The sequence below is a fragment of the Spinacia oleracea genome, chromosome 2, assembly GCF_020520425.1.
Source record: "Spinacia oleracea cultivar Varoflay chromosome 2, BTI_SOV_V1, whole genome shotgun sequence".
Classification (NCBI taxonomy): Eukaryota; Viridiplantae; Streptophyta; class Magnoliopsida; order Caryophyllales; family Amaranthaceae; genus Spinacia; species Spinacia oleracea.
Genome location: NC_079488.1, coordinates 83,535,206 through 83,562,264, shown reverse-complemented (window position 1 = coordinate 83,562,264; position 27,059 = coordinate 83,535,206). Strand labels below are relative to the sequence as shown.

At 37.3% G+C, this 27,059-nt stretch overlaps 2 protein-coding genes and 1 pseudogene across 6 annotated transcripts; 2 read left to right on the top strand and 1 right to left on the bottom strand.

Moving 5' to 3' along the window:
- Positions 1-6,355: 6,355 nt before the first annotated feature.
- On the bottom strand, positions 6,356-14,706 carry LOC110789426 (uncharacterized). The gene is made up of 2 exons (XM_056837151.1): positions 14,141-14,706; positions 6,356-8,009 (listed from the first exon to the last, which is right to left on the bottom strand). The coding sequence occupies exon 2, from the start codon at positions 7,010-7,012 to the stop codon at positions 6,479-6,481; it is 534 nt and encodes a 177-aa protein (XP_056693129.1). The 5' UTR covers positions 7,013-8,009; positions 14,141-14,706; the 3' UTR covers positions 6,356-6,478.
- Positions 14,707-15,522: 816 nt separating this feature from the next.
- On the top strand, positions 15,523-19,886 carry LOC110789421 (protein SRG1-like; annotated as a pseudogene).
- Positions 19,887-20,196: 310 nt separating this feature from the next.
- Positions 20,197-27,040, top strand: LOC110789427 (jasmonate-induced oxygenase 4). Of its 5 annotated transcripts, XM_056837146.1 has the most exons (11): positions 20,316-20,485; positions 20,587-20,858; positions 21,160-21,244; positions 21,377-21,488; positions 22,762-23,006; positions 23,139-23,472; positions 25,295-25,336; positions 25,465-25,736; positions 25,841-26,085; positions 26,188-26,521; positions 26,641-27,040. In XM_056837146.1, exons 8-11 carry the CDS (start codon positions 25,479-25,481, stop codon positions 26,908-26,910), a joined length of 1,107 nt encoding a protein of 368 aa, XP_056693124.1. In that variant the 5' UTR covers positions 20,316-20,485; positions 20,587-20,858; positions 21,160-21,244; positions 21,377-21,488; positions 22,762-23,006; positions 23,139-23,472; positions 25,295-25,336; positions 25,465-25,478; the 3' UTR covers positions 26,911-27,040. The 5 variants fall into 5 exon arrangements, with proteins under 5 accessions (XP_056693125.1, XP_056693124.1, XP_056693123.1 ...); XM_056837147.1 differs by having other exon boundaries at positions 20,197-20,485; positions 21,160-21,488; XM_056837145.1 differs by having other exon boundaries at positions 21,160-21,488; positions 22,762-23,037.
- The last annotated feature ends 19 nt before the right edge of the window (positions 27,041-27,059 follow it).

Below are 27,059 nucleotides of genomic sequence, written 5' to 3'. Positions count from 1 at the left end.
AGCTGATTTGTGGTGGAGAGAAAATGGGGTTAGACTTAGCATTGTTGAGAGATTCAATTGGGATTCGTTTGTTACTGCTTTAAGGAAACTCCTTTTATGAGAAATCAAAAGGCACAAGAATTCATAAACCTTAGGATGGAATGACTAAGTTTGTACAAGGCTAAGATAGACGTACTGTGAAATTCAGAAAGTAAATGTAAGGAACCATATTGGAAGATTGACCTAGTATAGATGTTTTGGGTAGTCCAAGAACCTTTGGTTATTTCTGTAATGCGAGTGAGGAAATTGATGAATAGGGAGCGTGAACTATTTTTCTGTAGTGTGTTTGAGGTGAATAAAGAACTTGGAGTCAAAATCGAGGATGTTTGTCATTGTGAGTGGATTCATTGATGTGTTTCCAAGTGAAATTGCAAGTATGTTACATGTTAGAGCCCTTGAGTTCATTATAGAATTAATTCCTGGAACGACACCTATATCCAAGGCACCTTATAGCATGGCACCTCTCGAAATGAGCGAATTAAGACGCAGTTGCAAGAGTTGTTTTGTTAAGGGGTATATTAGGCCTAGTGCATCACAGTGGGGAGCTCTTGTGTTGTTTGTTAAGGAAAAGACAAGAGTATGGAATCATGCATCGATTTTAGGGAGCTAAACACCATCAAGAACAAGTATCATTTGCCTAGAATAGAGGACATATTGGATCAATTGAATTGGGCGAGTGTATTCTCGAAGACTGAGTTGTGTTTGAAGTATCACCAATTAAGGATAGCTGATAAGGGCCTAAGACCTCATTAGGACTCATTATTGTCATTATGGGTTTAGAATAATGTCTTTTGGGTTAAACAATGCACCTACCATAATTATGGATTTGATGAATAAGATTTTCCACGAATTCCGAATTAAGTTCGTTATTATATTGATGATATCCTGATTTATCCAAGGAATGAGAAAGAGCATGACAAACACTTGAGGATTGTTTTGGAGACGCTTAGAAAGAATCTAGTTTTATTAAATGAAGTATACAAATCTTGAAGTCATGTGTGTATAAGTGACACCGACGGAAAAGTGAAGACTAAATTGATTGAAAACTACGTTACTTAAGGGAATAAAATTAAGAGAAGATTCGAGTGGTCCAGGATCGTTAGAAATCATTTGTTGTCTTGAAAAGATGGGAATGTATGAATTGGTGGAAGTGCTAAGAGTTAAGACCAAGAGTTATGACATAAGGAGGTTTGGTAAAAAGGAAAAGTTGACCAGAAAGAGTCTCTGTAGATCCTGCTAAGATTCAAGATGTGAGTGAGTGACCTACTCCAAAGAACGTGTCCGATATTTAAAGTTCTCTAAGCCTAGACGACTATTATAGGAAGTTGTGAAAGACTTTTCGAAGTAAGCAAAACCAATGACCAACTTGTTGAAAAAGGAATCGAAATTCAAGTGAAGTGAGAAATGGAGGAAGCTTTCTAGATTTAGCTGATGTCGCGTCAATTGAAACCTTATAAGGCTAATTACCAAACCCATGACCTAGAGTTAACTGTGATGGTGTTATCTACGAATATTCGGAGACATTACCTTTATAGGGCAACATGTAAGATCCTTACCGAGAACAAAAGTCTGAAATTTTGGCAATAAGGTCCAGTTGAATCTTGGGGACAACATTGAAAATGAATATTGCTTCCCACCCTGCAACCGATAGACAGATTGAGATTACTAATGAAATATATGTTGAAAACCTGTGTTATTGACTTTAAGGGTAATTGGGAAAACCACCTAGAGTCGATTGAATTTCTTGCAACAATAGTTACTATGCGAGCTTTAAGATGGAACCTGTTGAGGCATTGTATGGAAAGAATTATAGAAGTCTTACTTGTTGGAATGAGTTTAGGGAGAATATTGTATTGAGGACATAATTCGTTAAGGAGAAATACCCAAAGTTATTCCCTGAGATGAGTTACGAGGGCGTAACTCGTTTTCTTTAAGAGGGGTAGAATGCGATATAAATTCGCGCTTTTTACCTATTTTATGGCACTTTTATGCATTTTTATGCTTATTATAGCACATTTTACAAGTTTAGGCAAAGCAAATAGACTATCCGCATAAGAAAAGGTGTTCATTAGTAACACAAACAGCTTTGAGTTGACAAAAGAGTGCACATAGGTGGCACAAATACTTCTCTAGGAAGAATAAGTTAAAAGCTTTCGGGGAAAATGTGGGAAATTTCGTGTCAAGTTTCGGGACGAAACTTCTTTTAAGAGGGGTAGATTGTAATCCCCCGTAAATTTATAAATTTTATTAATATATTTTAATGTATATTATTTATATTTAAATAGAATTTATGAATTTTAGTAATAAATATATAATTAACGTATATTTATTTTATTTAAAGTACGTTCTAAATAGTTAACGATTTTCGAACTTTATTATATTTATATATTTAAGGTATATTTAATTTAATTTAAATATATTCTAAATATTTTAACGATTTGCAATCAAAAATAATTTTAGAATTTTTATGTTGAAAAGAATCTGAATTAGGAAAACTCGTTGAATTCGGAAAAACAATCCTATTCGGTTTTGACTCAAACACTAAAACCCAAATCCTAATCCTAGCCCACATGGGAAAAGCCCAAAATACAAACCCAAAAACTCCCTTATTCTATTGCACGTAAAACTCAAAACCCTCCTTGTTCCCTTGCAACTCACGTGGACTCAACCCTCAAAAAAAAATTCTGCTGCCATTCACGTCGTCCCTGCTGCTGTCCACGCCGCCGCCACCCCGCCGGCGCTCCTCCATCGTCGTTCCACCATCCTCGCCGTCGGTAATTCTTTCTCCCTCCTCTCCTTCGTTCTCCTCCTCTTTCGTTTTCCCTCCTTATTAATCGTTGCTTTTGTTTGCTCGCTCAGCCACCACCGCGCAACCACCGACGGCTCCACTGACCTCCGCCGGCTGTGTCTGCTTCCGCACCGCCCAACCTCAGCCGGCCTCCCTCCATTCTCCTCCACGCACGCAAACAACACTCCCTTCTCTCATTGCTTCTTCCTTCCTGCCCCGCAAACGCGTCGCCAGCCTACGCGACCACCGCACAACCACCTGCGCCACCAGCTTTGCCGCCCTGCCGTCGACCTTCGCCTGCTGCCGCCACTGTCGCCGGCCAGCAGCTCCCTCTCTTCTTTATTTGGTTATTTCTTTAAACCCTAAACTAATTTAGTGTTTTAATTATGTTTTATTAATATAATTCATGTTTTTCTTGAATTATATTATAGTTTTTATGAGTTAATTATGAATTATAGATTTCATGTTTTGCATAATCAAATTATTGATTTTCAGATTATACAATTTGATTGAAATAATGGTTTTAATTATTAAAGTATGAATTTTTAAGGTTTTAACGATTTTAAATCATGGTAGGATGATTATGAATTATCAAAGTTATTATTTTTATGATTTTAAGCATGTTGATATATGTTGGAGTAGTTTGAAACTATTTTATATTGCTGGAATTTTAAAAGGGATGCTTTTATGATAATTGGTGATCATTAGTGTAGTAATCACTATTCTAGGAAGTTAATTAATTAAGTTTCGATGTTGGGGAATGTTCTAAATATGTCTAGGATGTGTTTAGAGTACGTTAATGTTGCTGTAAATTATTAGGAATTGATTTGGGTACGTTTCTTGATTATTTTAGGCGGAGAATTCTTTGTGGGTGACTTTTGAATTCGTTAAAGTGGCCTATCAGTTTGTTTACACAAGGTACGTACATACCTATGTGCTTGGAATGTGTGCTAATTGTTGAAACCATGTTGAATTGTTGATGAACTTGGTTATGTTGATGTTGTTGATGAACTTAGTCAGGTTGAAATTGCATGTTTGATACTGTTGGATGAACATATTAAACTCATATTGCATTTTGAGGATTATAACATGTTAGTATGGATGATTGATGCAAACATGTTTGATTGGGAACACTAGATTACTTAGTATATAATTCAGATCAGTTGATTGTTGTTCCCTTTTAGCTTTTCACTACTTTATGAGGGCGGAGGACCTCATTTAGTAAGTTGAAACCATATACCCATATACAGGGGTTGATCAGTATTAAAGGAAAGATTGGAGTTAATTGGAATGAGTCTTGTTTGATGCCTTTGTGATCACTTACTCAATTCCAAGATAAAAGCAGTTGTAAATAAATGTGAGTTGTATGCCTTATGTGATTGTTGAGTCATAACAGGGTGTTAATTTGTAAATCATGTAAAGTGAAACTGAGTAGCAATAGCTTTAGACTGTGCACGTCTAAAGTGACGGACAAACAGGAGTTGGGGTTCATGGTGGTAGCCCATGGCCTTTCATTCGGACCGGATTGATCACCGTGTCCTATTTTTAGTCAAACGTTCCTCGATATTGCAGGTCACTGAGGTTACGGAGTCGCGCCCGTACCTCGTCTTCCTTAGTGAAGACCTCTAGCTAGAAAACTCGGTCCATTGCCTATTTCAAATAAAATAATATTATTGTTATAAAAGTCTAGTCCAGTCTAGCCTAGTCTAGTTAAGTATGGTCGTCAAATTATCATGCTTTGTCTGTCCTTACTTATGTTCAGTAGTATCATGTTAGGATTGATCGTTTAATAGTATCATGTTAGGATTATTATTGTTTTAGTATGTAGTACTCAGCTTTGCTGATTACGTGCTTTGTATGTGTGTGTTGATCATGGCTATGCCTTATTGATCCTGTGATGACCCATCTTTGGTGAACAGTCTCTAAGGATCAATAAGCGTTGCCCATCTACAGGTTGAAGATGATGCATCATTGGGATCGGGATTAGAGAGCTTGTAGTTCATTTGATTTTCTAAGTTGGATTTGGTTTGTTTAAGTGGACTCTAAAACTTATTGAATTAGTAACATTAACTTTGTTTTTCGTTGATTGGTTTTTGGGATTTATTCTGAAAATGATTATTTATAAACCTACAGTTAGTTTTATGTTTTCCGCTGCAAAATTCTGAATAAGCCGTTACGTTTTCACACGGGCGATAATGCCTTGATAATTCTCTACGTTTTATATTTAAAAGTTATTTTAGAAAAGAGAGAATTGTCGGGGTGTTACAATTAGAGCTTCGTAGATCGAGTGTTGGCCGGTCTTGTACGTACATTTGAATCTATTTTTGTTACATTTCGACTTTCAACTTTTCAAGTTGTAGCTAGAAAAATATTGTTTGTTACAAAATATTTACGATGCTCGATAGTTCCTTCAAACCCTTTTCGATCGGTTGTACTATGAGAATTGCCGTTTCCATTTTGTTAAAAAAAATTAGTTATAATAACTGCAATGGTTAAAAAAGGGACATGCTAACAAAAAAAATATGGGAGCAGGTAGTCCACCATTGATACAACAATGACATAAGCATCTATTAAAACCTTGTAGCTATTTTGGGCATGTAGCTCAAAAAAAAAATAGCTTAAATAAATTAATGGTTTAAATTAAATATTATAGGGAGCTACAAGGTATTGTAACCCACCAATGTAAAAATTTGTAGTTTAAATCAGTTGTAGCTAGAAATTTAATGTGGCAAACTTAGCTACACCACATTGTAGCTCACAATTGCAGTTGCTCTTAGTGACCAATTTGCAAGGAGGTGGCAAAGCAACATTCAACAAGTGAATGATAAAAAGATTTTTTCGATAAGGTAAGAAGTTTGAAAGATAATTATTTACAAGGTGGATCGTGACAGGTCCAACATGCTCAAAATCTCGCTCGACGAGCATTCAATGATGAGGTTACCTACGTTTATAGTCTAGAACCGGATTAGTTGTTTTTGTTGTTTGTTCATCTTTTCCATACGGAAAAAAACATGTATTCATAGAAAAATTGGCCTTGAAATAGCCAAATATCATAATTAATTCACAATTTGTGTTAGATTGAAAACTTTTCTCGTTGTACCATCCACGTAGGATCGAGTACGAGTTTCATCTCTTTAAGTTTTATTTCAGAAATAAGCCGCTAATAATCTAGCGGTTACCGATGGTTTAGGCCATGTTCGGCAGTAGCGTTTGGAGTAGCGTTTTGACCTAGTCAAAACACTTGTAGGAAAAATTAAGAGTGTTTGGTGAGATAGCGGTTGGAGTAGCGGGTAGAATTTGAGGTAACGTTTAGGTAGATTATCTCAAACGTTTCAAATAATAACGTTTCATGCAGGGAAGTAGCGTGCAAAGCACTTTTTTTCAACGACATAAAACATAAGTGCAAAGCATTTTTTTTTTGGTCAAATAGGAATTATATTAATCACCAAAAAGCAGTAAGAAACAAACGTCATACAAACAAAGGATAAACAACGGTTGCTACAACAACAACCGAAAAAAAAAGCCAAAAACAAGAAAACCAAACAAGCAACATTAAGGCACTAAGCCCACAAGCTTTGGATACCGGTATCATCTAGCAGCAATCATTAATTGGATGTCCTTCACTATTGAATCAGGAGTATGAACAACCTGTTAGAACTTCCTTCCATTTCGCTCCCTCCATAGCAGATACACAGTGATGGAGACAACCATCCTATAAATCTGATGAAAACCCGATTTTGCTTTGTACTTCATAACAACAAATTGAAGCTCATTTTCCCATTTCTCAGGCCTTCTATTGATACCCAGCCACTTAAGAACAACACCCCAAACATTAGTAGAAAAAGGGCAATCAAAGAACAGGTGGCTCACTGTATCAAAACCTACATCACACAAACAACATTGCATACTGCATTGAACCCCAATCTTCTGTAGATTATCACATGTAACCATCCTATCATGGACGGTCAACCAAGTAATGAACACGCACTTTGGGAGAGCAAAAGTATTGCAAATAAGTTTCCTCCAAGGAACACTAGGAACAAAACCCCTCATCTCATAATACATTTTACTAATGGAAAAAGTATTCTTCTGAAGTGCAGAGCAACCATCAGTAGTGTTACTAAGAAACATAACCGCTCCAAGAATTTTCCTCACCACCCAGGAAGCTTGAGCTGGGACTGCCATTGTGGTGAGGTTCCTGCCTTTGACATAATATAATACTCATTTACCCATTTGACCCAAACTTTGTCTTTTTTTGGGCCAAATTCCAAAGAAGTTTACAGATAACAGCTTTATTCCAAGTTTTAATGCACATAAAATTCCAGCCACCTGCTGAATTAGGTAAACATAAAGTTTCCCAAGCAACCAAAGCCCTCCTTGAAGCACCAGATTTACCGGTCCACAAAAAAGTCCGACAAGCTGCTTGTATGACTTTCAAAACCTTTTGGGGGAGGAGAAACACTTGGCACTAGTAAGTACTAAAAAGGACAGACTTTATCAACTAGATGCGACCAGCATAAGACAAGAACTTTACAGACCAAGAATCAATTCGTTGAAGGACTTTCCTTATAAGCGGTTGACATTAGATAATAGAGAGTTTCTTGGTAGAAAGAGGAACTCTAAGATACCGAAAGGGAAGTTCTCCTTTAGAAAGGTTGAAAGTGGAAATAATATCATCCTGAATACTAAGATGCACACCACCAAAATAGACTGAACTCTTTGACCGATTTTCTCTCAGACCAGAAGCCTCAGAAAAAGAATTAAAAGCAGTAAACACTTAGCTTGCTTAACCGAACTCAAGTCTCCTCTTGAAAAAAGAAGGAGGTCGTCAGCAAAGCAGGCATGAGTTAAATTCAACTTCTTGCATCTAGGATGAAACTTGAACTCAGAATTATTTTTCAAACCCAATAAGCATCTATTCATATACTCCATATTTAGAACAAACAAATATGGAGATATCGGGTCTCCTTGCCTAATTCCTTTTTTGCGTTCCATAGGAAAAGTGAGTTCTCCATTGACATTGAACGAGTAAGACACAGAGGAAAGGCAAGACATAATCCAAGTGACAAATATAGAAGGAAAACCGTACTCAAGCAGTAAATATTTAAGGAATGACCACTCTACAGAATCATATGCTTTCTGAAGATCAATCTTGATCATACAACGAGGGGAAATATTCTTCCTACTGTTTATGCCAAATTTCGTATGGACGACCTTTGGTTGGGACATAGACGACTAGATTAAATATAGCAAATAGATGACAGGAAATAAAGGGCAGAAAATAAAGAGAGACGAGGCAAGAGATGGTGACGCGGAAAACCCAAAAGGGATAAAAACCGCGGGTGGCCATGAGTCCACCAATCTACTATGTTGCTGGCATAAAAAGCCCATTGAATATAAGTACAACGGATATCTGCATATATGTAAATGTGTATCTCGCAGTAATACATACGTATGGAGTAACATAGAAGATACGAGGGGTAGACCTAGATGGGTTATGGATCATCAAAGATAGCTTATTATATTTACGGCAGTAGGTTAGAATGTTGGATAAGATATGTTGGGCAAATAATAATGGATCCTTGGAGAAGGTGATGTAACAGTGATGATACATGGCGTAAGGCCCTAGTAGTGTAAGAAATATAGGCTAGTGAGAATGAATGGGTTTAATAGAAAGATGGCATCAGTTAGGCTAGTAGGAGATACGAGGCACTTATGTGTAGGGGGTAGATAATAGACAGCAACGGTTTCATTGTGGATATTTCGGATGGAGATTGGAAGTGTCTCATCATTGTAGAGTGGTGATCTTTTTATAGGACTTTGGTGTGGCATTTGTTGAGGGAGTTGTGCTAGTAGTGCTCCTTGAATTGCTCAACCGATTCCTTGATCTCCTCCAACCGTTTGCTTGATCTTTGCTAACCTCTTTGACCTTTCCCAACAAGTCTTCCATGACTCAGCCATAACCGCTCCTCAAACATAGGAACAGACCGCGACATGTACGGTACGAAACGATCCATAACAATAGCCCCCATTTTCCTAACTGTAGCGAGCCGGAAGTTAGGAAAATAATCTTCAAAGTCTGTCACCACGTTCATTTGCTGTCGATGCTAATCTGTCACTATCTTTGACTTGTCCGTCGTCTTCCGTACTTAACCTTGATCAATGACGTCGCCACTTGGTGTTACCCATGATTTCTGACAACATTTGATGCCGTCATGCGTATATTGGTGTCTTCATGTTGACGTTGGTGTCCTCAGCTTAATTAGATGTAAACCTGGCATCTTGTGAAAGAATCGTTTCTCTTAACGAGCGTAAGACAATAGAGTGTAGTTCTTAAAAAGCTGTGCGAAAACACGTTGAGACATACTGTTAGTTAGGTATCTAGCGTCATGGCCAACTTTTGTATCTTCGTCTGTCGTTTGATATTTGCGGGCGTCACGGCCAACTGTTGTACCTTAGTCTGTCGTTTGATGTTTACAGGCGTCATGACCAACTCTTGCATCTTAGTCTGTCTTCTGATGTTTACAGGCGTCATGGCCAACTGTTGTATCCTAGTTTGTCGTCTGATGTTTATAGGCGTCATGACCAACGGTTGTATCTTAGTCTGTCGTCTTATGCTCACATGCATCATGGCCAACCGTCGTATATTAATCTGTCGTCTGATGTTTACATGCGTCATGGCCAACTATTGTATCTTAGTCTGTCTGATGTTTTTACATGTGTCATGGCCAACTGTTGTATCTTAGTCTGTTGTCTGATGTTTACAGGCGTGCCTCTATTGTCACTGTTGTGCGACATCTATCGTATGAAGGCGATATAAGCCTCTTCATTTGTTCGTAGTCTTGCGAAGAATTTAGAGAAGGAAGTTGCGTCGAGTGTGCGTATGGTTGAATCGTTTTAGATGGTTGCAATGTCATGTGAGGATAGGTAGCATACGACTGAGTTGAAGTTACAGGTGAATGAAGTGGATGGTTCGAAGCAACCTTATGACGAATGTCAAGAAGAGTCGAAGGGTTGTGAGGTTTCCTATAACACGAGGACAAGGGATAAGATGTTTGGATGGCGCAATCTATGGAAGGAGACTTTAGCCTATGGGATATTCAGAACAATAGTTTAAGTAGGACATGAGCATTCTGGGTCGGCTTTGTTTTTCGTCAGTGTTGAGGGGGAAAGACGTGTGTTTCTCTGTTTTGTATTTGGCGATTGGTTAGGCGTTTGGACAAGCGTCGAGGGTGCATACACGTCGTTAGCTTAAAATGTTGTTTACGCTGTCTCTGTTGTTCGTTGTGGAATAGATGTCACCTGTGAGGTACTCGGAAAACGAAGTTACGTGCACATAAATAGCACCGGCGTCGTCTGTAGTGGTCGCGCTTAGAAGCGACATGTCGTCGTTGGGATCCAATAAGTTTAAGGGTCATGACCATGGAGACGTCGTCGCTTGTAGTTGATAGCATCGTTCGTTGATGTCGTCTTCTGATGATGTCGTTCGTTGCTGTTGCCGTTGGTGACGTGGTCAACAAGTGATCTGTAGAAAATACAAAAGGTAGAGGTGGACGTTCGCTTGATGCGATGTTAGCGTTGCTTTTCAAACAAGTGAGATGAAATACGAATACAATATAATTGCGTTTGGAAAGATATATTCAATGCGACAGATAACAAAAACTGAAATTGAACTTTAATCGCAGTGTAGTGAAAAATGAAATAAATTAATTAACGTACGAAGTAAGTGTTAGATATTACTTAATATGGGCTCGTGTAACGAAATTACGTCGTGTCGCTGACTGTCCCTTGATGACGATTCTACAATCAGCAGCATTGTCCTGATGCCGTGACACCTCTCGTCGACGATCTTGTTTTCGTTCCTGAGATCATTGTCATCGCTTGTACCGCCGTCGTCACATCTGGCGTCGTCCCGTCACGTTGAATGAGGTCGACACATCGCTGGTCTTGACACTGTCCATTCTAACGTTGGTCGACTTATTGGTTGATCCTTTCTTGTTAATCGGTTGACGTCCTATCACTTGTCGTCTTTGGGAAACCCAATGACTTCTCTTTATCCGCCTATTTCGACATGTGATAGTGGTTGAGCCCCCAATGTTCGTACATTTGTCTTAGCGTCGTACCTGTTACCAAAATCTTACGACAAGATCATCATGAAAATAAATTGTATCACATCGTCAGTTAAATTTCAAAGTTGTAACAAGTATATTAAACTGAACGAGAGTATGTACTATCTTGCCCCCCTGTGGCGGCTTTAGGAAGATATTGTGACTGAAGTCAGCCACATATGTGATGATGTTTGTTTGTAGTTGACGTCTTACATGCGTGTCAGCATGATGCAACCTCTAAACGTCCTGTTGACTCAAATTACCTCAAAATGATTTGATAAAACGATTAGTCATTAGAACAATTGAGATATTCGTAGTGCGACGCGATAATTTATTAGTCAACTTAATGAATGTAAATACGAGACATGTTAATACAAGAGAACAACAATGAATGAATTGAAATGAGAAAGTGTGTGAAAAATAGTTTAGAAGTTACTCGTGTGTCATCATGGTCATTGATGATGATTATTCGACATTCCGATTTCCTTAGCTTTCTAGGCAGTCTGGTGGCGTCGTGTCATATTGCCATCTCGTGGCGTCGGGGTATACCGTCATGATCAAGGTAATCTGTTGTCATTAATATACATACTAACGCGTATAGTCGCGACATGTCGTTAGTAAATGAAAAATAGTTATCACGGATGATATATGAGAAAATTTCAATAGGGTATGAGATGTTAGTTTATAAAATTTTGACGTCACTAATAAATGAATTGAGTCACTCATACCATTCGATTGTGTTGATGACCCTCACGATCTGCGATGTACGTGGCAGCGACAATACATGTATATTATAAATAAAAGATAACTTACTTCGAAAGTATGTTCGTACCTTTAGCCCCCATTGATATTCATGTATCAATCAACGATCTGTTGGCGAACCTACAAAGAAATATATTGTTAAAATAAAGATGTTCGATAATTACTTCTACGTACCATGTTTAACGCCAAGAAACTTCTTGTCGTCATAGGGGTAACCAGAATGGTCGCGTCCTGCTGTCGTGACTTGCTGTCGTGGCGTCATGTTGTATCGTCGTGACCTCATGTCGTGTCGTGACCTCGTGTAACACTTCTAACGTTGGTCGCTTGCTTTACTCACGACCTTGCCAAGCGACACGTCAGTACCTATAGACAAGACAGTACCTTGTCACCTGCATTCTAACGTCGGTCGCCTGATGTACTCATGACCTAGCCAAGCGACACGTCAATACCTGTAGACAAGACAATACTTGGCGACACGACATGATCAAACGACAAGTGGTGACGATGTTAGTACAAAAAGTAGGATAACAACGTATAGAATATATTTCAAAGTGCTTTTGGAAATTAAAACAAGCCAAGTATACTATATAAAAAGAAAATCAAGTATACTATATGAAAATTAAATGAGATAGAGTATACTATATGCTCCCCTGTGGCGACTTCAGGACAACTACAAATTCTCCTATTTGATACTTGGATTGAAGTTAGCCACAAAATCTAGTATTGCCGACAATTTGTTGTTGAATCTCCATTTGTCGCCTTCGTTTTTGGAGACGTCGTCGACTGATGTGGAGGTGACGTCGGACGAAACTATGTTGATGTCATGTCATTGGTGGATGACGTCACGTGTTCGCATCTGTTTTAGTGACAACAAAGACTAGAAACAATATTAGCTTAAATCAAAATCACTGGGGTTGAGTTTTATACCATACTTTTCGCGACGTCAAGTGATCAAATCGTCTCGAGATCTTATCAAGGTACGAGACAACTCATATTGTATCTTGTTTGTGGTGACATCTGCATGATGGTCCGTGACGTCTATTTTCGATGTCATCAAGCGTTGGTGCCGTTGTTGTCACGATATGCATCATCTAGGTTGAATTCGACCACTCAGACGCGTCACTTCTAGCGATGACACCTACTGATGTCGACACCTGATCTGGCGACGACATGTACCCTAACGTCATTCCATATTCCATCGACTAACGAGCCTGGCGACGACACCTGACCCGTCGACGACACCTGACCCGTCGACGACGCCTGACCTTCGACGACACCTGACCCGTCGACGACACCTGACGGTCAACGACACCTGACCGTCGACGACACCTGACTCGTCGGTGATTCCTGACCGGTCGACGACACCTGATCCGTCGACGACACCTGACCGTCGACGACACCTGACCCGTCGACGACACTTGTCATGTTGATGACATGTGTCCTGACGTCATTCCATCTCATGGTGGCGACACAGTATGACAACAATCCCTCGCCTGGCGGTAACTTTATTGGTGAGCCCAAGTGGGTCGAATATTGTGTTTGGGAGGATATTTGTGGATATGTGTTTGAAGATAAATCTAGCCATCTCCCCACAGACGGCGCCAAACTGTTTATGCCAAATTTCGTATGGACGACCTTTGGTTGGGACATAGACGACTAGATTAAATATAGCAAATAGATGACAGGAAATAAAGGGCAGAAAATAAAGAGAGACGAGGCAAGAGATGGTGACGCGGAAAACCCGAAAGGGATAAAAACCGCGGGTGGCCATGAGTCCACCAATCTACTATGTTGCTGGCATAAAAAGCCCATTGAATATAAGTACAACGGATATCTGCATATATGTAAATGTGTATCTCGCAGTAATACATACGTATGGAGTAACATAGAAGATACGAGGGGTAGACCTAGATGGGTTATGGATCATCAAAGATAGCTTATTATATTTACGGCAGTAGGTTAGAATGTTGGATAAGATATGTTGGGCAAATAATAATGGATCCTTGGAGAAGGTGATGTAACAGTGATGATACATGGCGTAAGGCCCTAGTAGTGTAAGAAATATAGGCTAGTGAGAATGAATGGGTTTAATAGAAAGATGGCATCAGTTAGGCTAGTAGGAGATACGAGGCACTTATGTGTAGGGGGTAGATAATAGACAGCAACGGTTTCATTGTGGGTATTTCGGATGGAGATTGGAAGTGTCTCATCATTGTAGAGTGGTGATCTTTTTATAGGACTTTGGTGTGGCATTTGTTGAGGGAGTTGTGCTAGTAGTGCTCCTTGAATTGCTCAACCGATTCCTTGATCTCCTCCAACCGTTTGCTTGATCTTTGCTAACCTCTTTGACCTTTCCCAACAAGTCTTCCATGACTCAGCCATAACCGCTCCTCAAACATAGGAACAGACCGCGACATGTACGGTACGAAACGATCCATAACACCTACCATAAACTTTAATGAGTTCATGGCTCAGTAAAATGTTATCAAAGATTACCCTACCCCTCACAAATGCAGACTGACAATTCCAAACCAAGCTAGCTAACACAGCTTGCATCCTGTTAGCTAGCTAAGACTTTAGAAATAATTTTATAGAGGATCGAACAACAAGCAATAGGTCTGTACTCCTTGGCAGAGCTAGCATTAAGACACATTAAAGCCATCCATACCTGGAGAATTTTGAGAATCCATACCAAAGAGAGCACTTTTTATTTCAGCAGCAGTAAAAGGAAGCATAAGCTTCTGTTGTTGCTGAGTATGAAGGATACTCCCTCGTCAAAGAACTTTTTTTTATCAACCATTGGAATACGATCAGCAGCATGACCCATCAGGTTCTGGTAGAAACTTACTACTTCATCTTTAATCTGTTGTTGAGTGCAGCATCTAGACCCGTCTTCCTTGATTAGAAGTTTAATAGCATTTTGATTCCTCCTCCTTTTAGCAAAAGAGTGAAAGAACTTCGTATTGCTTTCGCCTAACTGTATCCAATCAATTCTGGAGACAAATTTTCTCTTCAATGATACAAGTGCAAAGCATTTAATAGCGGTATATGCAAATAGACAAATAGTAAAAAGCATATTGTTCTTCCTATTTCTCCCATTTCTTGGAAAATTGTTGTAGGTTTAATACGGACTACTGGTAGATTTTTTTTTAATGCGTTGTGGACTTGTGGGCATTTAAATTACTTTTCTGTATTTTTTTATTATTACGTATAGCCAATATTATGAGAAATATTTTATACAATATGATGTTTTATTTATATATATGTATGTAATCTTATACTCCCTCCGTCCCGGAATACTTGACCTGTTTTCCTTATCGGGCCGTCCCTTAATACTTGACCTGTTTCTAAAAATGGAAATATTCTAACAATATTATATCATTTCTCACTCCACCCCTATTAACCCACCTACCCCCTACTCCATACAGAAAATAATTAAAAATTCAACCCCTACTCTCCCCCAACCCCACCCCTTTACACATTTCCCACTAACTACATTAAAATAATACCCCACTATCAACTACTACCTATTAAATTAAATAAGTCAATTCAAGTCCCTTAAACTCTGTGCCGGTCAAACCGGGTCGAATATTCCGGGACGGAGGGAGTAATTTTTTATATATGATATATGTGACATTCATTATTTTTTATATTTTCTATGGTTACTGTTACCAAACACTCATACTATCAACCGCTACTTTAACAGCTAACGTCTACCCGCTACTCAACCGCTAAAAACTATCCGCTACTGCTATTTTGCCGAACAGGGCCTTACAATATAGAACTGCTAATACGTGGTTTAAAATATTGAACCTTTACCGACATTAGCGGTTCATTTTTGTGTTTAGCCTCTAACATACGCGCGCAACTTAACCGCGAAAGAGTTTTCACTTTTCACCCAAAACCCAAAGTCTAGCTGACGGCTCACCGGCTCTCATTCCACCAGCACCGCCGCTGCGACCTACTTACCGGGACCACCTCCACGCATGTTACCGACGTCAGCTACTCAGTGAGTCCTGTCCGAATTTGAATCTCCCTCTTTGAATTGCAATTTTGAATGTTCTTATAAACTTAGGTATGTTATTCAATTTATTTTTTTGGTATTGAATCGTTGTTCATGTTCAAGTTCTTCACAACAATTGATAATCCATTGCAATTTTGGTACTTAGAAACATATCAAAGTGTCAGACTACTGCCAATTCTTAATTCTGCCCCATTCACTATAATTAGTTAGATTTATTGGTCATTGTCTTGAATAAACCCTTGATTGATGATTTGTTTGAGAAAAATTGATCACTTCATAAATTTATGATTGAACTAATGAACTAAATTTTAAAATTTCAGAATGAAATGAAACCGGGATAATTTGTTTTTGTGGGTAAATGAAGGAGAAAGCCACCTTTCTTGTTTCCTTGCTAGGATATTGGTTCTTGCTGTGGCTAAAGAAAATGAACTTCACTTCCCGGTAGCCGTTACTCGGTAGGAAGGTGAAGACCCCAGCAATTTCGAACTAAATTGAAAATTCAAGTCTTGAGTTAGAGCCTCTTAGTGGTCGTTTGCTTATATGTAGGAAGAAGTATAACTTTGTTGCAAGCTCCAATGCCCTTGAAAATTTAATTATTAGGTAAATTAGTTCCTCCATTTTTGTGGGAATTGTAAACTGTTAGGAATTTCTGCTTCCTATTCGTTGCCAACCAAACAAGTCCACCTATTTTTTTTTAGGAAAACCAACTTCCCATATAACCAAACAATAAGTGAAGAGTAGAACCACATAATTTTGCAATTTGTAAAAACAGCTAGGTAGCTACTGTTGAACTTTGAAGTCTTTAGTCTATCCTGATCTGGATTCCTTTTTGATGCCAAGGAGTAGTTCTGCAAGAAGTGGATAGCATTTTTTGGTATCCCGCAGAGTGACTATGTGGACACTGGACAACACCTGCTATAGTGCTATTACGACTAGATTCAAGGCATTAACAATAACAAGTGAACCATTTGCAAATAACACTATCAAAGGACCAATTAGGAAAGCGGAAAGTCGGAAACTTGTATTTGGTTTAGGAATGTTCCGATTGGTAGAGGGGGCCGAGAAGAATTCCAAGTTTCCAACAAGGTAGTAGGCTTTCTTTTTGATTTGGGGGGCAGGTTCATGGTTTTTGCTGTCGAAAATTAAGAAGTTTATCGGCTTCCAACTTTCTATCACACAAACGGGAATAGGACATTTCAGGGAAGGCTACTGGCCACCCCTCTGGCCATGAAGTGTAAGGTTATTTGTTTTAGGCCTTGCCTTAACGAGGACGAGTACAAAGTGTTTGTACTTAAAGTTGCACATCTTTTTGAGCAGTCTCATTAAATGCCTTTGCTATTTGTCATTTATCAAGTATCAACGTGAAAAGTAACTACAAAATGTAAGCTGTGGTATGTGTTAACAACTCAAGGTTTTAACAAGTACTGTAATCGGAAGGCTAAATAAAGAATTGGGGTAGCCATTAGCCACGGAAAAGGTAGGGAGAACTTTTATATCTGAATTATTCTGTAGAAAGAAGGGTATTTTTAGCGATATGGAATGGCTGGTGACACCGAGTAATCTCCACGTAGGATAAACAAAGGTAATCCCATTTTCTTCAAAGGTCAGAAAATTGAGCACACAACTTTGCAGGAATAAAAAGTAAGAAGAAGCCTCATTATTTTTTTTTCCTAAATAGCAGGGAATTGCAAGATCTACTTTATACTTATGAGCATGTCTGGTATAGTGTTTTTAGGTGATGGAATGGAATCACTTAACTATTTCCATTACCTAATGTTAGGTATGAGAGGTGTGGCAACACAATCCATTTTCTAAGTGTATTCATTACCACTATTTTTTACCTGTCCCAAACCCATGGAAACAAAATTGTTACCCTACTTAATCCTGAATTTTTTACAAGGATTCCTTCCCTAAGTTATACCAAACAACTTATTTGTTTATTTTCTATTTCCTTTCCTGAAGTTATACCAAAGATGCACTGATATTCTTCTACTTTTTTCTTTTGCTCTCTCTCTCTCTCTCTCTCTGTTTTCATGTTAGAATCACCAAGTAAGATGGATGTATCATCTGTTCTTCCTATGAAGTTAGAATTACCATCCAATCCAGTTCAAGAACTAATCAAAACAGCAGTCGAACAAGTCCCAGAAAGATATAGATACCAGCTCTCAAACAAATCAGTTGATAAGAATGATATTGAATATATGGACAGTCCAATAATTGATCTTAGTCTCCTATCAGCTTCATCGTCAAGCCAATGCGACGAAGAACTGCAAAAACTTCGATCCGTTCTCAGTTCTTGGGGTTGCTTACAGGTTTGTTTAGGATACTTAAGTGTTTAGACACCTTATTACATTTTTAGACCTTAGATTATCAGGATGTTTACTACACTAATTTGTTCATGTTTTCCAGCTTATTAACCACGGGTTACCGAGCTCGTTGCTTGACCAAATCCGTGAAGCTGGCAAGGAATTCTTTGCTCTGCCTGCAGAAGTAAAACAATGCTACAGAACATCAGATTGGTTTGAAGGTTATGGATGTGATACAGTTTCTGAGGGTCAGAGTAAAAATTGCAACGCTAGGCTGCGCCTCAAAGTTCATCCTCCTAGTCACCGAAATTTCAAGCTATGGCCTGAATTGTTACCAAATTTTAGGTCATAATTATGTATATGCAATCATAAACAACATGATACTACTCAAAATTTAACTTCTAATTCATTGGTCAAAGATTTTACACCAGTGTTGATAAATCTTAGAATATTGTAGGGAAACATTGGAGGAGTACACCATGGAGGTGAGGTGAGAAGAGTACGTCTTCTTGAAAGAGTGTGGAGGAGCGGAAGGCATAGTGATGTTTACAAGATTCAACTGTTATCCTCCATGTTCATCCTTGGATCAAGTTTTAGGTTTTAAACCACATTCTGATGGTACAGCAATTACCATTCTCCTGCAAGACGAACTAGTTGAAGGCTTACAAGTTCAAAAGGATGACCTATGGTTTAAAGTTCCCATTGTTCCTGACGCCCTTTTTATCAATATTGGTGATCAGTTGGAGGTAACTTGACTGAAATTTTATTTTAATTGCCGCAACTATAAACCCTCTTTTTTCTCTATTTTTGGGTCACAAATGTCTAGCTTTAGCATGTACTACTTTCGGCTACATATTACTCAAATTATACAAGAAGATAACTTAATAAAATTATTTTTTGATGTAGAGATATCCAACATGCTAAGAGGTAATATTGAACCCTCTCATAGGGATGAAATGGGAAGGCCTCACCTAGGTCAAATTCAATAAACAGACACACATGCACAGACACACACACATACACGTATAGTGGTAGAATGGAAATTTAACAATTTGTACAAATGCAGACATCAAAGGTACAATCATACCCCCCTCACAAGGATAGAATGGGAAGGCCTCACCCACTAGGCCAAAACTTAGTAAACAGTTATACCCACCCACCCACATGTATAGTGGTACTACCAAAGTACCAAAATAAGAGAGCTTTTACGTAATACTTATAAGTTTTAAAGACAAATATACAACCAAATGCCCGTGTATTAGCAATTCAACATCGTCATGGTGATACTTAAACACCTCTTGGTAGTGTGTAACTCATTAGATAATTTATTAGTCTTGAGAAAAGGTCGAATTTGATCAAGAACTGATGAAGAAAACTTTGGATGCATGCAGATAATGAGTAATGGCATACTGAGAAGTGTAGTACACAGGGTAATGGTAGATAAGGAGAGAGAAAGGACATCTGTGGTTATGATATGTGTTCCAGGACCAGACAAAGAAGTCGGACCACTAAGTGAACTTATAGACGAGGAAAGGCCACAATCATACAAGAAGATCAAGAATTATTTTAGTGTATTCTTCCCGTACTATAGTAGAGGAGACAGAGCCATCACTTCAATGAAAGTTTAAAGCTATAACGCTCCAAGTTCACTAATTAGATCCTACACTAAATATGTTAACTAATTAGATCCTACACTAAGTATGTTCACAAATTACGGATGGAGTAATCTTGCTTTGCTTTATGTAATATTGTACAGAGTAATTCTGTTTTGCTTTACGTAATATTGTATACAGATGGGAAATCTCATTCAGTTCCTCTGCTTTACGTGAAATCTCATCCAGCTCCGCTACTTTACGTAATACTCGTATTTTATACAGATGGAAGTAGAAGTTTATGGTAATTAACTATTAGGGCTTGTCCTTATACATATTTTCAGGAAATATAAGTTCAGACATGAGTAAATGAGTGAGGTAAGTTCAAATGAGGGCCAATAATTTAAACTGGGGTCAGAATAGCGAAATTCAGCAATTGTCAACTGTAATAACCCAAGGCATTGCCCGAGCCCCAAAACGTGTGTCAAAATGTAAGTCAGTACTAAAGCACTGTACGGAATAATTGAAAGCTACTATTTAAACAACAGATCCAATTTGCTGCTAGTCCCCTCTGCCTTATCTTGTTGTTTTCATGTCAGTATCACAAAGTCAGATGTCTGCATCAACTGTTCCTCCTATGAGTTTAGAATTACCATCAAAACCAGTTCAAAAACTAATCAAATCGCTGACAGACAGGTCCCAGAAATTTACCAGCTTCCTAACAAATCAGATGATAATCAGTTTGAGATTGAATACATAGACAGTCCAGTTATTGATCTTAGCCTACTTACAGCTTTATCGTCAAGCCAACACGAAGAACAACTGTTCTTAGTTCAATCTGCTCTTAGTGCCTGGGTTGCTTACAGGTTTGTTTTGGTTACTCTTTTACCATATACTTTTTTCTTCAGTACTTGCTGTCTTAGATCAGTAGGATGTTTATTTCGCCATTCTGCTGATGTTTTTTCAGCTTATTAAACATGGTTTATCGAGTTAATTACTTGATCAAATCCGTGAAGTTGGGAAGAAATTCTTTGATCTGCAAAAGCATAGCAGAATATTGGATTCATTTGAATGTTATGGAGATGATACAGTTTCTGAGGGTCAGGGTTATAACTGGAATGATAGACTGCATCTCAAGAAAAACAAGTTGAAGGCCTTCAAGTTCAGAAAGATAACCAATGGTTCAAGGCAGCCATTGTTCCTGATCCCCTTTTTCATCAACATTGGTGATCAGTTGAGGTAATCTGATATTAGAATACATTTTATTTTTTTAAATAATTAAATTAATGCAATTGTGACCTCTGAGAAATTCCTGTAATTATCGAATTAAGACACTTTTTCCTGCCTAAATATCGAGCATTTGTCATTTTTCTACTTTGAAACAGAGGTTATAATACTGTTTTAATTTCTATCAAGGCATCCTGGATTCATTATTACCCTTTTTTTAACCATAAAAAATTGTAAAACATTTGATGTAGTGAAAATTATTCGTAAGATTTGGGGCCTCGAGAACTGATAAAAAAACTTGAAATGTATGCAGATAATGAGTAATGGCATATTGAAGAGTGTATGTAGTGCACAAGGTGGTGATAGATGAGGAGAACGACATGACATCTGTGGCTACGGTACTAATTCCTAGACCTCCTTTTTTTTCCTAGTTGGAAAATTGTATCTTTCGCAATTAACTGATTCTTGGTTCCTCCCCACCGTCACTCCTCACTCCTCACTCCTCAACAACAAATTTCCAAATTATTAAGCGTGACCATAGTAAGATGGTAGACTTGCATATAATTTGAAGGGGCAGTGTCAAGGGTTGAGGAAACGAGGCATAGCTATTCTGCCCCTGACCAAGATTTTGTTTTCCAATTGGTAAGTTTTCTTCTAGCATTTCCAATTACAAATTGCACAGCATTTTTTGAGGGGCGCTTGTGGGGAATAGGTATTCCTAATTCCTAGATAAAGACCAATTCCTCAACTCTTTTAGTATCTTGGAATAGACTCTCGAGGTCTTTGGGAGTGTTAGAAGAGAAACAATCTACTCTTAGCTTCATTAATTCTCTGACCGACCAGGTGCAAATAGTGTACCAGAAACTTCCAAAAGCACTAGACTCCTTCACTTTCTCAAATAGGTGTTGGTCGTATTACTTTAAATAAAAAAGGTCCAAATCTTCTTGTCATAAGCATATTAATCAAATGAGAGAGTGACTGTAAACAAATATTGATGAGGTAAGGCGATGTCAGGTCCCTTGTCTAAGATGGCGAGAACGAGTAATTAATTTCATGACTTGTTAAATTTAACAACTGATGATTTATTATCTTTTTCTTTTTCTTTTGGCTTGTAAGCTATTGGTGGTTTCCTGGTTGGTGCCCTACCAAACTTGAAATCATGGATCTGCCACTTTAAATCATAACTAATGACTAATTGACTACAAAAACACCTATAAATATATCCTTAAAATAGCTAGAATTTGCTCCTTTAATATGTTTTGTTAACCGCCAATTCGTCACCCAGGACTACCTTGGAGTCAAGGACTTTACATATTTAAGTACTTGGTATTTAACAATATAGCAGTTAACAAAATATATTAAAAAAAAATGAAGAGAGAGATCATGCATTTTGATTGGTTGTTAGCCATTCATTTGAGTGATCAAAGCTACTACAAAGTACTGTATATAAACAGCAGAACTATGCAATTTGCACCAAACTCCTTGACTTTTTCTCACTATCTTTAAGTTGGAATCACCACGTAAGATGGTTGTATCATCTGTTCCTCATATGGAGCTAGAATTACCATCTAATTCAGTTCAAGAGGTGATTAAAACTACTGGCAAACAAATCCCAGAAAGATTTATCTACCAGCTTTCAAATAAAGCACCTGAAGATCATTCTGAGATTCAGTATATGGATAGTAACATTATTGATCTTAGCCTCCTTTCATCTTCATCGTCAAACCTACATGACCTAGAAATGCAAAAGCTTCGATCTGTTGTTACTTCATGGGGATATTTTCAGGTTTATTTTTGGCACTCCTTAAGAGTTTAGACATGCATTACTGTTTTAGATCTTAGGACTTAGGTAGTGTTATTTATTTATTTATTTATTTATTTATTTATTTATTTGCGATTTATTGATGTATTTCAGCTTATAAATCATGGTGTATCGAGCTCGTTACTTTACCAAATTCGTCAAGTTTGGAAGGAATTCTCTGATCTGCCTCTAGAAGTGAAGCAGAAACATCGCGAAACACTAGATTGGTATGAAGGTTATGGAGGTGATAAAGTTTCTGAGAATCAAAGTTATAATTGGAATGATAGACTGCGTTTCAAAGTTCACCCTCTTGATCAGCGGAACTACAAGATTTGGCCTGAATTCTTACCAAATTTCAGGTTACAATTTAACACACAAAACTATGAACAAGTATGTGATATTTTCAACAAGTAAATATATGATGTTATATTTTGATTAGCTAAAGTTGATAAATTGTGGATATATATATATATATATATATATATATATAGGGAAACATTGGAGGCGTACACGATGGAGGTAAGGCGAGTACGAGAAATGATTCTGAAAGCTGTTGCAAAATCAGTGAATTTAGAGGAAAACAGCTTCTTGAATGCGTGTGGAGGAAAGGAGAGGATACATATGTTCACAAGATTCAACTATTATCCTCCATGTTCATCCCCGGGACAAGTTTTAGGTCTCAAACCACATTCAGATGGTTCAGCAGTTACCATTCTTCTATAAGACAATCAAGTCGAAGGTCTTCAAGTTGAGAAAGATAACCAATGGTACAAAGTTCCCGTCATTCCTGATGCCCTCTTCATCAATATTGGTGATCAGCTGGAGGTAATTTAATACTTTCTATACAATGGGTGAGAGGATGTATTTGTATATAATGGGCTTCTTCATCACCCCAAATTTTAAAAATCATCTTTTCCAAGTTGACTATTGCGTGATTTGAGTCTTACTTAAAGTTTATTAGATTATTACTAAACTTTTAACCATTAGAATATTGAAAATAGTTATCCAAAATTAATACTCTGATTGATAAGATATATAAGTATATTAAGAAACAAAACATGTTACATCTAAATATTTACAGGCGGTGTTGCAAAACTTTGTGATTACTACTACGTACATATTATTTGTTGTATGTCTCGCCAAAAAGATCGTCAATTGATTTGTAATGTACACGTAATATTTAAAAATAAGTTTTTCCCTTAAAGTTATACTGATAATAATTAATAATAACATATTAATTAATACTTACAAATATTTGATAATTATTAACTTGAATTAGTGATCACAAATAATTTTAATATAACAACATAAATATGATGTATTTAATATAACAACGCACATAATCATAATATTACATATTTTATTTAAGAACTTATAGAAATTTATACGACCTTATTGGAACTTATACGACCTTATTGGAACTTATAGAACTTTATTGGAACTTATAGAACCTTATTGGAACTTATTGCAATTTATTGGAACTTATTTGAACTTATCTGGACTTATTGGAACTTATTTGAACTTATTGTAACAAGGCCTAAGCCCATTGTTTACAAATAATACACCTCCTATTCACAAATTTCTGCGAGATGTTTTTGATTCATACTCCGTAATAGCTAATTTTGCCAATATTTATTCCTTTTTTTTTTTTAATCATATTATACAAAGGGTAGTTTCATTATTATTTTAACTTGTGCATCCATATTCTCAAAAAATAATGGTCAAATTTGGTAGGTTTTCACCCTAGAAAGTAGAAAGCCAAATAATAATGCTCCCTTCGTCCATAAGTCATTTGCAAAATTTAATTTCTGAAGCATTATCCTGAATTTAGCTAATCTGAAATTTTAGAATTAAACTTATTAGCCTTGAATTATGTGAACTTGTTGAAACTTATTATTCATGACTTAAGTTAAAAAAAAGGTGAGGAGAACAGATGTGCAAATATGAACGGGTGGCCTTTTTTCGTGAGTAAGGAATGGGGATTGTATCTTCTATACTCGTATATTTTTGTAAAAGTGAGGAATACATTATTTAATATTGTTTTTTTCAATTTTTTTTTTTAAGTTTATAATTTAAACCCCGTAATTGGTCAGATATTTGATGTGGTAAGAGTATATTTCCTATAAGATGGGTAATAAATAAATATTTGGATATACACAGATAATGAGTGTGGTATACTGAAGAGTGTAGTGCACAAAGTGGTGATAGATAAGGAGAAAGGAAGGACATGAATTGTTATGCTATGTGCTCCACACCCAGACAAAGATATAGGACCATTCGGTGAGCTAATTGACAAGGAAAGACCGCAATTATAATTTATACAACAACGTTAGGAATTATTTTGGTGATTTGTTCTTTCAGTACTATCCAAAAGGAGAAAGATCCATCACTACAGTCAAACTTTAAAATGGAGTGATCCAAATTGCAAATTGTCATGTATTCGGTTAATCTAAGTTAAGGCTCGCTTGCATAACAAGGATGTCCAAATACTTGCTTTAGCAAGGTTAATACTGGATTGTCAAGTAGTTTATGCTGGAATCTTGCTTTGCTTTTGTAATATATTGTCAAAGATGGGAAATCTCGTTATGTTCCTTTGTTTTATGTAACACCAATTTATATAATAAGATTTTTTTTTTTTTTGTGACAGGAATAATAAGATTGGTTATAGAAGTTTATGGTATTTTACCCGGTATTCACTCTACTAGTCTTCTCAGTGGTATTTGGTGGCGTGGCGCTACATTAGTATTATAAATAACGTATCCAATTTACTCCTATTCTCCTCTGCCTTATCTCATTAATTCATTATTGTCATGTTAGAATCACAAAGTAAGATGTCTGCATCATCTGTTCCTCCTATGAATTTAGAATTACCATCAAAACCAGTTCAAGAACTAATTAAATCTGCAGACAAAGAGGTCCCAGAAAGATATATTTACCAACTTCCAAACAGATCAGATGATAATCATTTTGAGATTGAATATATGGACAGTTCAGTGATTGATCTTAGCCTACTTTCAGCTTCATCTTCAAGCCAACACGAAGAACTGCGAAAACTTCGATCTGTTCTTAGTTCTTGGGGTTGCTTACAGGTTTGTTCTGGATACTCTTTTTTATTCATTTACTTCTCTCTTCAGTACTTGCTGTCATAGATCATTAGGATGTTTATTTCACGACTATGGGGATATTTTTTCAGCTTATTAATCATGGGTTATCGAGTTCGTTACTTGATCAAATCCGTCAAGTTGGGAAGGAATTCTTTGATCTGCCTCTAGAAGTGAAACAGAAGCACAGCAGAACATTGGATAGCTTTGAAGGTTATGGGGATGATACAGTTTCTGAGGGTCAGAGTTACAACTGGAATGATAGGCTGCATCTCAAAGTTCACCCTCTTGATCACCGAAATTTTAGGCTTTGGCCTGAATATTTACCAAATTTCAGGTGATAATTCTTTGCTTAAAATCATATACTATATGATAATCCTCAAAACTGTACTTGTACTTTATTTTTACACCAAAAGTTGATATTTTGAGCATATTGCAGGGGAACATTGGAAGAGTACACCATGGAGTTAAGGAGAGTACTAAAAACTATCTTGGAAGCAATTGCTAAATCACTCGAGTTAGACGAAAATATCTTCTTGAGAGAGTGTGGAGGAGAGGAAAGCATAAATATGTTCACAAGATTCAACTACTATCCTCCATGTTCAGACCCGAGTCATGTTTTAGGTCTTAAACCGCATTCTGATGGTTCAGTAATTACCATTCTCTTGCAAGACAAACAAGTTGAAGGACTTCAAGTTGAGAAAGATAAACAATGGTTCAAAGTTCCTATTGTTCCTGATGCCCTTTTCATCAACATTGGTGATCAGTTAGAGGTAATCTGATATTACAGTACTGTACGTTTTTTTCAAAAAAATTACAGTGCAATAAGAACTTTGATCAATTCCTTTGTTTACTTCCTGTGTATATATTGAGTGATGACAAAAGTGTGCAGATAATGAGTAATGGCATATTGAAGAGCGTAGTGCACAAGGTGGTGATAGATAAGGAGAACAAAAGGACATCTGTGGCTACGGTTAGTATTCCACACTCAGACAAGGAAATAGGGCCATTTGGTGAGCTTATTGACAAGGAAATAGGGCCATTTGGTGAGCTTATTGACAAGGAAAGGCCACAGATGTACAAAAGGATCAAGAATTATTTATCTGTGTTCTTCCAGTACTATCCAAGAGGAGAAAGAGCCATCACTGCTGTGAAAATTTAGATAATGTTAAGTACACAATTAATCTTCTGCTAATTTAGCAAGATTATGATCTCTCTGAGAGGCTTGGCGTAATGTAATACACTTATACACACGTGCAGTCTCGTTAAGTACACAGTTAATCTTCTGCTAATTAAGCAAGATTATGCTAG

Coding starts and splice junctions, on each gene's coding strand:
- LOC110789426 (XM_056837151.1), bottom strand. CDS start 7,012: ATGGCAGTCCCAGCTCAAGCTTCCTGGGTGGTGAGGAAAATTCTTGGA.
- LOC110789427 (XM_021994075.2), top strand. CDS start 25,458: ATGTTAGAATCACAAAGTAAGATGTCTGCATCATCTGTTCCTCCTATG. Junction 25,737..25,840: donor GTTCTTGGGGTTGCTTACAG/GTTTGTTCTGGA, acceptor ATATTTTTTCAG/CTTATTAATCATGGGTTATC. Junction 26,522..26,640: donor ACATTGGTGATCAGTTAGAG/GTAATCTGATAT, acceptor AAAAGTGTGCAG/ATAATGAGTAATGGCATATT.